The sequence below is a fragment of the Oncorhynchus kisutch genome, linkage group LG15 (assembly GCF_002021735.2).
Source record: "Oncorhynchus kisutch isolate 150728-3 linkage group LG15, Okis_V2, whole genome shotgun sequence".
NCBI classification, from domain to species: Eukaryota; Metazoa; Chordata; class Actinopteri; order Salmoniformes; family Salmonidae; genus Oncorhynchus; species Oncorhynchus kisutch.
This window is the reverse complement of record NC_034188.2, coordinates 53,008,302-53,024,290: the sequence shown is the minus strand read 5'-3', so window position 1 is coordinate 53,024,290 and position 15,989 is coordinate 53,008,302. Positions and strand designations below refer to the sequence as shown.

The following is a 15,989-nucleotide window of genomic DNA, read 5'->3' as shown; positions in this document are numbered from 1 at the left end:
GACACACACAGACACATGGGAATATCCCTTGCAGTCCAAAATAGCCTTCACCCACACATACTTGAACAATTAGTTCCATGGCTCAAATCACCAGAAAAAGTCCAACAGTGCTTTTGACTTGAGTACAATGAAAGTACATACTATCAGTGAGGTTTGGGTGACAGTTAATACAACATGATGTTTGTATTCACTCACTTAAAGAGGACAGACTAGTCCTTAAAACCCCATAGAGGTTATCCAATCTCACAACAGTCACATGTTAGGGCAGAATGAAATGTCAAATTAATTACTATTCCCGAGAATGTAAACTGTCTGCCTGAGCAATTTTGACATTAGCTGTGGGACCAGCAGAGGCCCAAGAGGTCTGTCTGCCTGGGTGTTTAATATTCTGCACCACCTGTTTGGAGCCTGAAGGACCAATGATGTTAGATTTCAATCCATCTAGCAAAAATGCTGAATCATTGCTCCTCCATTTTGTAAGACTCACAAACATACCATGATTAAAGTAGTGTCACACCCTGATCTGTTTCACCCCCTCCAGGTGTTGCCCATATTCCCAATTATCCCCTGTGTATTTATACCTGTGTTCTCTGTCTGTTCGTTGCCAGTTCGTATTGTTTGCTCAAGCTTACCTGACCCTGTACCCGCCCGCCTGACCTCACTGCCTGTCCCTGACCAGGGACTGCCTGCCGTCCTGGTCCTGTACATTTGCTTTACCCTGGATTATCGACCCCTGCCTGCCTTGACCTGTCTTTGCCTGCCCCTGTTGCTACAATAAACATTGTTACTTCGACAGTCTGCATCTGGGTCTTACCTTGAATCCTGATAAGTAGAGGAATCCAGATGTAGGCTAATGTTGTTACCTCATGTTCCATGTTTTTCTTTTGGATCTTAAGTCCCATTTATATCTGCCTCTAACATGCATACTTCATCCTGATCTTGTCTGTTCACACTTACAAAATCGAATTACAATCAGATCAGAATGTGTCTTTTAATCGTCTATGCCTGTGGGCACATTTAGCATGTGTACAAGATCAGGACGCATCGGACGCATGTTAGCACCAGGTGAGAACGGGTGATGAATGTTTTATTTGCTTTGGAGGACATTGACAAGCACCACATCTGGCAAAATTTGTTCATGACTTTAAGGTTGAAATCAATAAAATAGGAGATAGAAGAGCACTCGTGTAGTTTCATTTGAGCTCGAATTGGCAATTCAACAGGTACTCTTCAAAAGGTCAACGTCAAAAAGGTAGGCCTGGTAATAGAGTCAAAGGTCATTTTAAAATTAAGGGGAAGTGTTTAAAAAAAGTAAGATCAAAGTTAAAAAAGGGATCCAGAACTTTTTCCTGAATCTAATCACATGGAGGTGATGTGCAGTGTTTTTGTAGGAGAGGCAATCTCAGCCTTTTTGACAAGCTCTAAATCCATTCATACGTTCTTTTTTAAACAAGCCGATAATCTTTGTGTAAATCAGCACTTGAATGAAAGGAATCTGCTGTAAAAGCATCAGAAACGATAACTGACACATCAATAATGAAGGTTTACCATAATGCAGGCAAAGCTGACAACCACATGTGAGAGTGGAACCACTTCACTGGTTACCTTGCAAAGCTGCTTTTGGGCTCCCTTCTGTAAAACATATGCTAATAAGAAATTACACATGACTCTCAATGAATGTTGTCAATCCTGTTAATGCTTTTTGCTTCCCTAAAATACATATTTTATGTATATGGTTTGTCCATGTACGTTTGCCTAGCACAATGGCAATGCAGTTTTAAACAATGACATGGTTGGGCCATCTGACCACAGACTGGAAAGCAGAAGTACGACCTAGAGTTAATCAAATTTAAATAAAAATATTCACGTCAACAGTGCCTGTGGAAGGGCCTCTGAGATTAGGGGTGTCTGGCTATAACATAACCACTAGCATCTATAGACCTGTTACTTACTCAGTTGCTTCTCTAATATCTTTCCCACACTAATCTATGTCTGAGTTGAACTGAGCTGAGGTGGACTGGTTACGTCACCATGAAAGCCTCTGGCGACCCTTAGTGGCAAAACCATACTTCTGTAACTGTCATTACATTGTCATAAGGTCAGTTTGGTTGAAAACTGACCAACAAAGCTGATGAAAACACTGCTTCTAATGCATTTTCAAAACAAGTTTGACACTTAATGCAATTATAAATCTATGAATAGGATTCATATCAGAAATTGTGTGAGTAATGTTGCTGCACATTTTCAAGAAAAATAATTTTATTTCTTTATAAATCCACATATTTTACCTATGAAAGCATAAAATTCCATCTCACGTTTTTTTTCTTATTGTTGCTTCATAATTCAAAGGAAATACGGGTATCAAATCAGAGAAGATTGAATGTGTATCTCACATACAAATACATACACAGTCAACAGTAAGGGGAAAAAGAGTATGTGATCTGTGTTCCATCTTTTCAATTGGCAAGTGGTACACAATAGGGTCAGTTTCTTCTCTGTAAAGTTTGTGTCAGAATGAAACTTAACTCACCATTTCACCATCAAACCACAAGGCAGGTTCATGTAATCAAACCAAACCAGGTTTTTCTTTTGTCCTCATCTTGAGAGCCCATGTTTTTGGCCAAATAATTATATTTTTTCCACCGTCATCCAAAATGGATGCATTTGATCTCATAATTGTTGAGTATACTATTCAGTTGTCTATATAGACGGAGGGAGAGAGAGTGGGAGAGAGAGAGAGAGAGAGGACTATAAAGATTATAAAGTGCCCTAGAGATCACCAAACAACCGTTTGATATTGGTGCATCGACGTGACATCGATGTGTGCTAACACTTCCAAGGCCCTCGGGGGGGGGGGGGTGAAAACAAAACACTGTATCGCCATCTCTTATTGTATTCCTTTGGCATGTGACCGATCGTTAAGGGAGAGTGGAGCTTTATTACGGAACCCACAACATTTCATCAAAACCATCCAAGGGTGTTCCTCTGTAATAGGCAATTCCAATGAGAATCCCAAAAAAGTATTCCGAAAGGAATTTGAGGCGTCTGGGTTGTCAACTCATTCCTCACACAGTGAACGAAGCCCCAGGTTTTGGAATACATTTCCCTCCACTCCACAGGGCTGGATTACATCCCAGTTCCAGGTAGAATTGCATAAGTGACAGAACACAGCGATTCCATGGCATCCACCCATCTCTACACCTAATGCTGTTCTTGGCCTCATATGTATTCTTTTGTGAGTTTGTTTTTCCAACTTCCTTGAACCAGGGGGACTTTACCTGGAGGAGAGAATTAAAGTAAACATCACCAAGGAATTGCCTAAACCCGCAGTCTACTAGACAATCTAATGCAATAGAAAGAAAACACTATTTGTGTTGTACGTGTCCCTTCTTCCCTTCTCATTTGCCCTTTAAATCAGACATCCCGTGACGTCATAACTTCACCATCTCTATGTAGAACTTGCATATAGAATTGAAATGTATAGCTCTCTGCCCCTAAACTCACCTTTCCATTTTCCCTCCCTCCACCTCAGAAGACGAGCATGGGTGATGTGCGAATCTGGAAGAGACAGGACACAGGAATCAGTGCACGAACCTCATCACCTGAGCTAAGAATTCCTGGAAAGTTCCCGTATGTCTTACCTGACCCCGGGGGGGGGTTCAATTCTGTAGATATGAATATCACATCTGGCTACGTGATTGCTCCTACTAGTTCCTTTTTTTTAGACAGAGACACAGGATAATAAGATGGTGCTCTAGAAGGGCATAGGCCAGATTCAAACCCACGCCAGACCTGGCATATCTGTGTGATCAGAAGACAACAGCAGTAACCACTAGACCACCCCAGGCCACACACACCTACAAGTATTTGACAGTGTCTTACACATAGGTCTTGTTGAAAATGAGGTGATGAAAGCGGACCAAGACCATGAAGAAGCATATCTAAGAAGCTGGTTCACTGACTGATTTGGATAAGGTCGACCTTTCTCAATAGCAATGCTCACTGAGTCTCTGCATAGTCAAAGCTTTCCTTAATTTTGGGTCAGTCACAGTGGTCAGGTATTCTGCCACTATGTACTCATTCTAGTTTGCACAGTTTTTTGGTTAATTCTTTCCAGTGTGGGGTCTGTTAGTGTTTGTGAACAGAGCCCCAGGACCAGCTTTCTTATCTTATGGGACTCCTCTGCAGGTTAATCTCTCTGTAGGTGATGGCTTTGTTATGGAAGGTTTGGGAATCACTTCATTTTAGGTGGTTGTGGAATTGAATGGCTCTTTTCTGGATTCTGATAATTAGCGGGTATCGGCCTAATTCTCCACTGCATGCATTATTTGGCGTTTTACGTTGTACACAGATGATCATTTTGTATATTTCTGGTTGGTGAGCGGACCCCAGATCTCACAACCATAAAGGGCAAAGGGTTCTAAAACTGATTCAAGTATTTATAGCCAGATCCTAATTGGTATTTCAAATTTGATGTTCCTTTTGACGGCATAGAAGGCCCTTCTTGCCTTGTCTCTCAGATAATTCACAGCTTTGTGGAAGTTACCTGTGGCGCTGATGTTTAGGCCAAGGTATGTATAGTGTTTCGTGTGCTCTAGGGCAACGGTGTCTAGATGCAATTTGTATTTGTGGACCTTTTTTGGAACATTTTTTGGAATATTATTTTTGTCTTACTGAGATTTACTGTCAGATTTACTGTCTCTCTCTCTTTCTCTCTCTCTCTCTTGCAGTGCATGCTGGGAGTTTTTTTGGAGTTTGAGTGTTTGGTGTGGAGGGCTCTATCCTAACTAAATTTCTTGATTATTTTCTTTACATTCTATTTTCTATGGTGGAGGGTTAATGCAAAATTTGTTTTAGCGGTATCCACAGTTTTTTCAAAGTTAGGGTGGAAGAGGACAGAGTAACTTTCCTGGGGTTTGGAAGGTGTGGTGTGCGCGATGGCTTCTCAGCCTAGCGCGGAGGAGACGCTATCGATACGGCATGGATTCAGGTGTGTTAAGGTGGAGGAGGTTCTGCTCGCGGTCTGTGAACAGGTAGGAGCTGAATTTATACACTCTGCTTCTAGAATGAACAAAGCTGTGGTTGTGTTCATGAAAAGGGCTAATTTGGTTGGTAGGCTAATTGCTAGCGGAATATTTGTAAGAGATGTGTTGGTGTCAATTTCACCTCTCTCTACCCCTTCGACAAATTTGCCTCCATTTATTACGAATTACCAAATCAGGAAAGAGCTGAGTCGTTTTGGTAAGTTTGCTGGCGGTTTTCGTGTCAGCAGGCTTTCAGGCAGATGCCGTTAAGCACGTTGTTTCGTTCCGGAGGCAAGTGTTTATGTTTCTGAACAACAATGAGCAACAACTAAATGTGCATTTTAAAGTGAGGCACGGGGAGGGGCTCTATGCAGGGTTTGCCAGCACAGATAGTCTACGGTGTTTTGAGTGTGGGGATTTGGGGCATAAGAGCTTTGCGTGCCCATATAAAGCCTGTAGACAAGGTGAGGGTACTCGGGGTCAAAGTGCAGGGGGTAAGGAGATGGAGACAGCAGAAGCTGGGCCTAGTCATGCCAGGGAAGGTGGTGTAGATGAGGCTGGGCCTAGTCAGGCTAGAGATGGTGGGGTAGCTGAGGCTGGGTCTAGTCAGGCTAGAGATGGTGGGGAAGCGGAGGCTGGGTATAGTCAGGTTAGAGATGGTGGGGAAGCGGAGGCTGGATATAGTCAGGCTATGAATGGTGGTGTAGCGGAGGCTGGGTCTACTTAGGCTAGATATGGTGGGGAAGCAGAGGCTGGGTCTAGTCAGGCTAGAGATGGTGGGGAAGCGGAGGCTGGGTCTAGTCAGGCTAGAGATGGTGGGGAAGCTGAGGCTGGGTCTAGTCAAGCTAGAGATGGTGGGGTAGCTGAGGCTGGGTCTAGTCAGGCTAGAGATGGTGGGGTAGCTGAGGCTGGGTCTAGTCAGGCTAGAGATGGTGGGGTAGCTGAGGCTTGGTCTAGTCAGGCTAGAGATGGTGGGGAAGCAGAGGCTGGGTCTAGTCAGGCTAGAGATGGTGGGGTAGCTGAGGCTGGGTCTAGTCAGGCTAGAGATGGTGGGGAAGCGGAGGCTGGGTCTAGTCAGGCTGGAGATGGTGGGGAAGCTGAGGCTGGTCCTAGTTATGCTAGGGAGGGTGGTGTAGATTATTCTGGGCCTAGTCATGCTATGGAGGGTGGTGTAGATGATGCTGGGTCTAGTCAGGTTATTCTAGTGGATGAGGAGAGTATAGTGGGGAAGTGTAAGAGATAAGGGGGGAGGAGGAGGGTGTCAAGTGGAAAAGGAAAAAGGGTGTGGACAAAGGCACCATGGAAATTTGGCCTGTTGCTGTGGGTGATGCCCTGACCAGAGAGGAAGGGCAGGTAGTCAGGGTGGGAGATAGAGATGAGGAGGAAAGTGAGTCTGAGGAAGAGGATGAGGTGTTATTTTTTTCAGACTCCTCTTCAATGGGCCCGGAGCTGACAGCCAGTCAAGCAGAGGGGTCTAAGTACACGTTGAGATAATTGCCAAGGTTCCTGAATGAGACTAAGGGGAAAAAAGTTAATCTTGAGGCTTTTTTTCTGACCCTAGAAAGTTTGTAAGATCAGTACAACATGCTATGAAAAATGAGGGGCATGGTGTCCTCTCACCCAGGAAACGTTTTAGGTTGAGGAAGTGGGTCACAACAGTGTGTAAAGGTTTACCTTTAGACATTGTTTAGATGTATATTTTCTTTCTGACACTGGGGATTTTTGTGCTTTGCTATTGGTCTCTTTCTCTGCTGGCTTTTCTCCCACTTCTTATGGAGACTCTTCGGGTAGACTCGCTCAATAAAAATGGCGCCAGAGATGCGGGAAAGAGCAGTGTGTTGGGTGAATATGTAAAACAAAAAAAACTACAGGTGTTGTTTCTGCAGGAGACGCATAGTGATGTGTTGAATGAAGTCGATTGGGGGCTCTGGTGGAAAGGGGCAAGTGTGTTGAGCCATGGGACAAATCTTAGTGCAGGGGTGGCAGTCCTTTTTGCACCGGGGCTGTCTGTAAAACGTTGCTCCTCAATGGAGGTGTGTAAAGGTAGGCTGCTTGTTGTTAAAATTAACAACATGGGTTTTGTCTTTATAAATGTGTATGCGCCTAACACAGGGAGAGAAAGAGGGGTTCTATTTGGGAGCCTTAGACAGGAACTCTCACAGGTAACACCTGAGGAGACGCTGGTGGTCGGAGGGGACTGGAAATGTACATTGGATTTTAGGAAAGACAGAAATGGGGAAGAGCCTCATTCAGTGTCAGTGGGAGTGTTAAGGGACATCGTTAATCAGTTCGACCTAGTGGATGTTTGGAGAACTAAACATCCAAACACAAGACAGTATACATGGGTGAAGGTTTTTGGGGATAGGGTGAGTGCAGCCCGACTTGATCGGTTTTACATGTCTAGGAATCGGAGCAATAGGCTGCTGGGCGCTACCATTCTCCTGGTGGGGTTTTCGGATCATCACATAAACATGGCTCGGCTGTCTATCTCACCAGGGCCCCGGCAGGCATCTTATTGGAAGTTCAATGTAAAGCTCTTACAAGATGCCACTTTTTGCTCAGGTTTCCAGACCTTTTGGGAAAGGTGGGGTCAGCGAAGAGAGGAGTATGAGTCTCTGAGTCAATGGTGGGATGAGGGGAAAGTCCAAATTCGGCTTTTCTGTCAACAGTACACAGCTCTCTCATCCTCAGAGGCTAGGAGGTAGAGATGGTGGGGCAAGGCAATGTAGGCCTCCAGGCTAATTTAGCTGAATTATGTAGCGACCTGGGCAGTTTTTTCCAGGTTAAAGTAAAGGGAGCACTTGTAAGAGCTAGGTTCTCCATGGTCAAGGAGATGGATGCTCCCAGCTCCTCCTTCTTTGGTTTGGATTGACAGAGTGGTGAAGCCAAAGGTATGCATTGTCTATGGCTGTCTGATGGGCAGGTGAGATACGGGAGCGGACTGTGGAGTTTCATACTGAATTGTATAGGGCAGAAGTGTGTGATCCTATGTGTGCTCAAGTCTTGTTCGCAGGACTCCCTAAGCTCTCTCTGGCACAGAGGGATGAAAGGGACATTCCTCTGTTGTCCCATGAACTGGCCGTAACCCAGATGTCCGCCGGTCGTGCACCAGGGGTCGATGGACTCCCAGTGGAGTTTTATCAAAAATTCAGGGGAAAAATTGGACAGGACTTATTTTGCGTGTTGCGTGAATGCGTCGAGGTAGGAGAGTTGCCGATGAGCTGCCGTCGGGCGGCTCTGACTCTTCTGCCCAAAAAAGGGGACTTGTGTGAACTTAAGAACTGGAGGCCTGTGGCATTACTCTGTGCGGACTACAAGATATTTGCCAAAGTCCTCTCTAACAGACTGAAGTCCCATTTGGACTCGATAGTACATAAGGACCAAACATATTGTGCACCGGGACGCTCAATCATGGACAACTTGTTCTTAATTAGGGACATGTCAGGTTCTAATGTGAACTTTGGACTGGTCTCTTTAGATCAAGAGAAGGCTTTTGATAGAGTGGACCATGAGTATCTGTTTAATGTGATGTCTGTGTTTGGGATTGGGAAGAGTTTTTTGACCTGTGTGAAGATGTTGTATGCTGGGGCGTCATGTATGGTCAAGGTGGGAGGGGGGCTCAGTAGGCCAGTCAGGGTGAGGCAGGGCATTAGACAAGGATGCCCTCTATCTGGGCAGTTATACACACTACCAATTGAGCCTTTTTTAGGACTGCTACGCAGGAGACTGCAGGGAGTGTGCTGGACAGGAATGGATGTGGTGACAGGCATAGCAGTGTCAGCATATGCAGATGATGCTTCTGTGATGGTCAGGGATGATCAGGATATGCAGGCACTAGAGACCAGTCTGAAGGTGTACGAGGGAGCTTCATCAGCTAAGGTAAACTGGGGCAAGAGCAAAGCTCTGTTATGTGGGGCATGGGGGGATAGGGCTCCTCCTCTGCTTCCGGGGGGTTTGAAGTGGGGTTGTGAAGGGCTTCAAGTGTTGGGGGTGTACCTGGGCTCGGAGAAGTGGGTAAGGAAGAACTGAGAGGGGCTGTCACAGGCAGTGGTGTCAAGACTGGCCAGGTGGAGGTGGCTCCTGTCCCAAGTGTCATATAGAGGGAGGGTGCTGATAATCTTCCCTGTGGCATAAACTGGCTGTCCTCAATCCCCCTGTCGGTCTGCTCGCAGACCTGCAACGCAAGCTGGTGGACTTCTTCTGGTCGGGCCATCAGTGAAGGCAGCAGTGTTGTACATGACCGCTCACGAAGGAGGACAGGGCCTGGTGGAACTGGAGAGCAGGATGGCTGCTTTCAGGCTAAAGGTGGTGCAGAGACTGCTGTACCATGCTGATGTTGGCTGGAGGGAGCCAGCATGCGCGCTGCTGAGGAGAGCTGGTGGATTAGGGTTGCACCGGCAGCTGTTCCTCATGAAGCTGGAGAGGCTGAGTACAGCAGGTCTCTCAGATTTTTCTCCGCAATGCTGAGGGCCTGGCAGCTGCTAAGGCCCATATGAGAAGGGGGTGTGGAGTCTGGGCTATGGGTGTGGGAGGAGCCTATCTTCCACAACCCAGCCATCCCTTTGAGATCGGTTCAGTTGGCCACCCTGCAGAGGCAACTGATGGCAGGGGGTTTACAAAGGCTGGGTGACCTGAGACTGCTGGGAGAGGAGGGGTGGAAAACCCCGGAAGTCTTGGAACAACAAACAGGAATAACGTCTCTTAGGCTGCTGGAGAGATTCCTGGAGGAGGTCCAGGAGGCACTGTCTGGGCCGGTAAGGGGGATATTTGAGCGGCCAAAGGGAGAGGGGCCACCAATGTTTCCGCCACTGCAGGTGACGCCAGAGACTGGCAAGGGGGTCTGGATGACTTGTTAGATTTTAACACTCCGAGCCTGGGGGAGTTTGAGGATGTGGGAGGTAAAGCCCTCTACAACCTCTGCGTTAAGGTTAGGAACATTAGAAGCCTAACAGGAGAGAAGGCACATCAGTGACAGGGGGTATGTGGGGCCGAGAGTATGGTGGGTTTTAGGTGGAGGGGGCTCTACAAACCCCCAGTACCAAAGAGGTCAGGGGACCTTCAGTGGAGGGTTCTTCATGGAGCCCTGGCCACAAACAGCTGGTTGGTACGGGTTGAACCGGGTATCGGGCAGGGGTGTCTTTTCTGTCAAATTAAAGTAACTGTGATTCATGTGTTTTCTGTGTGCACCAGGCTAATGCCTTTAATGTCTCTGTTGGAATGTCTGTGTGAGAGGTTGGGGGTGGTGTTTACTGTTGGGATGTCTGTGTGAGAGGTTGGGGGTGGGTTTTACTGTTGGGATGTCTGTGTGAGAGGTTGGGGGTGGGTTTTACTGTTGGGATGTTTATAATGGGATACAGGTATTCGAGTAAGGAGAAAGCCAAATGTGTTTTGTTGAATATTCGGTTTGCTCAGGCAAAGTTAGCTATTTGGCTAACAAGGAGGAACAGGGTCAAAGGTGGGGAGACAACAAACTCTTTACTATTGTTTAATGGGATGGCCTATAAAATGTGTAGAGATGTTTGAGGAGATATGGTGTGTTGGGGGGGGGGCAGTCTGTATAGCTGGGGATGATGATTTGGATATACGGTTGTAGCAGTGGGAATTGTGATGTTGGTTTGTATCATGTGGTAGATAGAAAGGTGAGTATGGTAAATGTATGCAGTACAGGATATATTTTATTTTTTTTATTTTTAAGGGGGCGGGTGAGTTAAATGAAAGACAAAGTCAAGTCTCTCTCTCTCTCTCTCTCTCTATTTCTGCAGTCCTTTCAATCTCTTCTCCATCCCTACCTCTTTCTCTCACTCTCTATCTTTCAACCCCTCTGTCTTTCTCTCTCTGTACACCACATCTTCTCTTATCAATCTCTCTACCGTTGTCTTTGTTTCCTCTCAAACTTGTCTCTGCTCTCCAGTCTCTCTCTCTCTCCAGTCCCTCTCTCTCTCCAGTCTCTCTCTCTCTCTCTCTCTCTCAGTCCCTCTCTCTCTCCAGTCTCTCTCTCTCTCTCTCTCTCTCTCCAGTCTCTCTCTCTCTCCAGTCTCTCTCTCTCTCCAGTCTCTCTCTCTCCAGTCTCTCTCTCTCCAGTCTCTCTCTCTCCAGTCTCTCTCTCCAGTCTCTCTCTCCAGTCTCTCTCCAGTGTCTCTCTCCAGTCTCTCTCTCTCCAGTCTCTCTCTCCAGTCTCTCTCTCTCTCTCTCTCTAGTCTCTCTCTCTCTCTCTCTCTCTCCAGTCTCTCTGTCTCTCTCTCTCTAGTCTCACTCTCTCCAGTCTCTCTCTCTCTCTCTCTCTCTCTCTCTCTCTCTCTCTCTCTCTCTCTCTCTCTCTCCTTTCCTCCTGTCGCCAGTAACTCTGTCAGCCTCATTGTGTCGCTGTGAGAAACACAGGGCCTCCTGGGAGTGATCTGTCATCTCCTCGCTGGCTGTCTGATGCTCCTAGATGAATTATGGATGCACAGACACTGCAGGTATTTCACAGCTAAACGCTGAGCACGGCGACTGAGGAAGAATACTACCTCATCTGCCTCATCCAGGCCTGTCACAGAGAGAGAACACTGCCTGCTGCTGCCCACAGCTATAAACACGCAGCCATTCATTGAGCCAACTAAACTCTCTTCTTGAAGAAGACTATGATCGACAGGGTTGTAAAACCCCGTGTAACCAAGGTCTAATCACTCGGTCATCTGAGACAAAAATAGCTCTTCCTACTAAATGGATATGTAATGCAAACAGGACTCATAAACTGCTCAACAACAAAAACAACTGATCCCAAGTGAGAGCTGCATGGATTGCTTCACTGCTGCAGCAGTTGATTACTCAAATGGCAAGCTATTACATGAGGTCAATGATCGAAGGTTGATAATCTCTTAGCTTAGGTCAGGGGTTCCCAAACTTTTTTCGGCCCTGACCCCATTTTGATATCTGAACATTTTCACGACCCCACCCATGTGAAAAAAAGTATGTAATTAACAGCCAATGGTCACTTTTTTATTTGGGGCTATGACAGTTAACTTAAAAACAGTATTTCTGATTGTCTTCTCAACTCACCATCACATTCTTTTAATATGGGGCTATATGACAGTCGATTGCAAATTAGTCTGACATAATGTCTCTTATCTCACCACCACTAATGAGGTAGGTGTGCTTGATGCATGTCGCATTGGAGCTTCTTAAAGTCTGGGGGCGGGGTCGACCTGCGCACCTTCATCTCTGATGTCATCCAACCTGGATCGATATTTGGTTTGAATGCAGAGGAGCGCACTGAATCCAGCTTCACACAGACATGAGCTGGTGAAGGGTAGCCTACCATGGGTTTCAGAGCACTTTCAAAGCATATGGGAAATCTGAAAAAATAAGAGGTCAAATCATGACGTCAGTGATCTTTAGGTCGGAAAATCAGAGCTCTAGAATAAAGCCTGAGCTCCCGAGTTGGATAAGCGTTCAAAATGATTTTTCCCCACTTGGAGCTTGTTTCCTTCCGAGTTCCCAGTTGTTATGAACGCCGCACTAATACTCAGAGGGAGACGGTAGGTTATTCCCTTTGAGTCAGGAACCAAAACTCCTCTGTATTGAACTGTGAATGCGTTGTCTGCAGCATGACAGCTCGATCAGCTTTGGACTGTCAACTGAGCCAGGATCACAGTTAAATGGATTGGGAAGTCGGTCCATCCTAAAGTGCTGTTCCAAGCGTTGGGAGGTGAGCAGTCATCGCTCGTGTGGGACACCTTACTGATGCTGTTTCTGTTATTTTTCTTTTCATTACTCAGAAAGTCAACCAAGTCTGTTTTAAACATTTTTTATACATCCCATTGTGAATGACAACAGTTCCTCTCTCAATGGGAAAAATCTTTCCAACACTCCCCCTCGATAACCACCAAGCCTCGGAGTGAAATAGAACATTGTCATGCTCTGATCCCATATCGCCACATAGTTTTGTGAACAGGTGTGCACGCAGTGGATGTGGTTTGATATAGTTTCCAATCGAAGTTACCTGTTGCAGTATATCTCCGAGTTCTGTGCTCAGCTTCTTTGCCCCCAGTTGCTCTCGGTGTATCATACAATGCATCCATATGGCAGAGGGAGACACATTCAGAACTAGAGTGCAGAGGCTTGCCCTCCGCCCCGGGACAGATAGAGCCCCATCTGTACAAAAACCCTATAATTCGATCCCATATGGAATATGTTTTTTTTGGTCAATTATAGCCATGCAGCACACTGAACATCCCCTATGCTGTTTCATACTCAGAAATTGCGAGACACAACACCATGTCCTGTATAGTGAACAAAAGTCAATGCTTGAGCATCTCGGCCCTCACAGCTAACGTCCATTTGGAGAGCATAAGCTGGGGAGTTTTTGAGTCGTTCAGTCAGAGTTTCCTCTTTGTTTAACAGTGTTATCTGACAAAGGTATTGATGTGAGTCCCACACATTGTTGTCACCATATCAATTGCGGCCGGCAGTATCAAGGTCTCTGCAGTCGTGTGTGGTTTCATAGCATAGCAGGCCTAGCCGTTCACCGTGGGAATGATTCAAGTGCAACGGTCAAGTGCGGCCTTTTCCCATGATCTGAGGGCACTCTCTGGTTGAATCTTTTAGATTTGAATCATTTTCATTTAGATTTTTAAGGTTAACCACATTACAATGATTTTGAGATGCAAAGATGATATTATAATGTATCCTGAGAAAACATAATAGTATGTATAACCTTTTTTTGTCATACATATATATATATGACAAAAAAAATGTTATACATACTACTGTATTTTTTTCTCAGGTCTTTTTGAAATTCTCCTGCAACCCAATTTTCATATCATGCCACCCCACATGGGGTCGCGGCCCCTAGTTTTGGAACCGCTGGCTTAGGTTAACATTACCAAGGGCATTCCTGAACATAGCCATAGGGGTCGCTATTACGCATGTGGCTGCCATTTGCCCTTTCTAACCTAACAAGGTTCTGACCCTTGTTTAAAAGTAACTTCCAGCTGCTAGTGACATAGCCTGTAGCTTGCCCTCCAAAAACGAATCAGAATAACACAAATGCCTTAGGAAGCCCCAAAGATGACTTCAAACCCTCGTTAGTACACTGAGTGTGCTAATATGCGGGATGACGTGATGTTGTTGGTGGGCGGCAGAGACACCGATGACAGTGTTTAAAAAACCACAGAGCTGTCCCGGATCCAGCTCAGTTCATTTGTATTTGGAGAGCGCAGATGTAGAGGAGATTGTGCTATACTGCCGATATTAAACTTACAACAAACATCTCAGGGCCAGAGAAGTCAGCTATGATTGGTTTTCATGGAAACAGAGAGTGTGTGTGTGTGGGGGGGGGGAAATCCCATCGGGCAGTGAGGGAGAGAGGAAGGAAGTAGAGAGAGGGGGGACGTGGAGCGAGTGAGCACAGCGTGCCGTCCTTTATGTGCTGTGTGATTTTATGATGATTGCGTATTCCCATCAGTCCTGGGGACTTGGCGTGGGGCACGAGCAAAGCCTGCCTGCAGTCATCGCTGAAGCTCAATAGGACTAGTTCACTGTACTATTTACTACCCTTCATTTAAAGAGGAAAATACTATACAGCAAAAGTACTGCACTTTGTCAAGACAAGCCCCTCGAAATAGACACTGCATGCAGATGCACCTAGACTTACAGGACACACACACACACATCTGTTACCTCTTACAGAAGCAGTCTGCAGAATTGTTAATGAATACAGATGAGCCCTGAGCACTTGCCCAGAATTGTCTGACAGGAATCACCCACCTTGGACACGAGATAATCCTTGGTAAGGCAGAGGGACCCCAGCACCAGGAAATAAAAAGGGGGCGGGGTGGGGAAGTCCCAGATCCTGTGTTATTGTGATATAGCATCCTCGTCCTTCACTGACTTCCCGTAGTCTGGGTTCAAGTCCACTACGGTGGTCCCTTTCAAGGGCCCTCCGAAGCCCCCTTCCGAGGCCTGATGGGGTCCCTCATGCCCTACCCTGTCCACTGGGCCAGGAGGCATGGGCTTATTAGCCGAGCCTGAGGAGGAAGGGAGGATGGGAGGGCCTCCCCCGCCCGCCGCGTGGCCTCCGTTGGTCTGAGAGCACACGTTGCTGACATGTGCCGCCTTCTGCTTGTAATGGTTGCTGTGCAGCTTGTATTTCATGAGGAGGATGAAGATGAAGACAAGCACGGACGCCACTATGATACCGCCGATCACGATGATCATGGTTCCGCCCAGGAATTGGTCGTGGAGGGAGCGGCACTGACGGTACTCGCGCTCTGTGGTGAAAGCCACGCAGCCCACCAGGCGGGTGCCGGTTAGGGCCGTGACGCCATCGTCGTACACCGCCAGCACACACAGGTCATAATCCCGTTGAGTGGCCAAGTCACTGAGTAGGAAGAACTTATGAGACGCAGGGATCATCCTGAGAGAGAGAGAGAGAGAGAGAGAGAGAGAGAGAGAGAGAGAGAACAATGTTATTGACAGAGTGAACATTCTAGCAGTAATCCGAAAGCTTGTATGAAGGCAGTGATCTCAACAACCTATACTTTCAGTACCTGGAGATTACGTTTAACCTTTACTACCCTGACCACACACTTTCATGCTCTCCTCTCATTCTGCACTCTCCATTGTCAGGTTTACTTTCTGTCTTACAAACACTAGACCACACATTGGCTAAGGTGTGTGAGTGTGTATGTGTGTGTCTGAGCACGTTCCTGCATGTGTGTGTGTGCCTGTGTGTGTGTCTGCTGCTACCCCGGTGGCTAGCGTGCCAAACTGCTCCATTTATCAACAGGGACATAGGGGCCCGGGGGCTCCGAGGTGACGAAACATGGAGCGGAATTCCAATGCGCGACATGCCCAAGGGGTGACAGCGTGTGTGACAGTGTGTGCATTAAACATTTCTCCTCTAAACGCAGGCGCCAGCGGGGCCAACCTCTACGCTCACACGGCGGGATTCGTACTGTCTCAGAGTACCCTCCTCTGCCCTGC

The 15,989-nt window shown here is 46.6% G+C and overlaps 1 protein-coding gene across 2 annotated transcripts in view; it reads right to left on the bottom strand.

The window, feature by feature from the left end:
- Positions 1 to 535: 535 nt before the first annotated feature.
- Positions 536 to 15,989, bottom strand: part of LOC109904768 (leucine-rich repeat and fibronectin type III domain-containing protein 1-like protein) — a 146,233-nt gene continuing 130,779 nt past the window's right edge. The window contains exons 4-6 of one of the 2 annotated variants that reach the window (XR_004203096.1): positions 14,772 to 15,420; positions 3,505 to 3,558; positions 536 to 3,278 (exon numbers count right to left, since the gene is read on the bottom strand). Coding sequence is in view for 1 of the 2 variants with exons in the window: in XM_031790486.1 (XP_031646346.1) it covers positions 14,862 to 15,420 (559 nt within the window). In the remaining variant the exon portion in view is untranslated. Of the gene's footprint in view, positions 3,279 to 3,504; positions 3,559 to 11,297; positions 15,421 to 15,989 lie in introns of those variants that run through there. The other variant, XM_031790486.1, reaches the window with a different exon arrangement.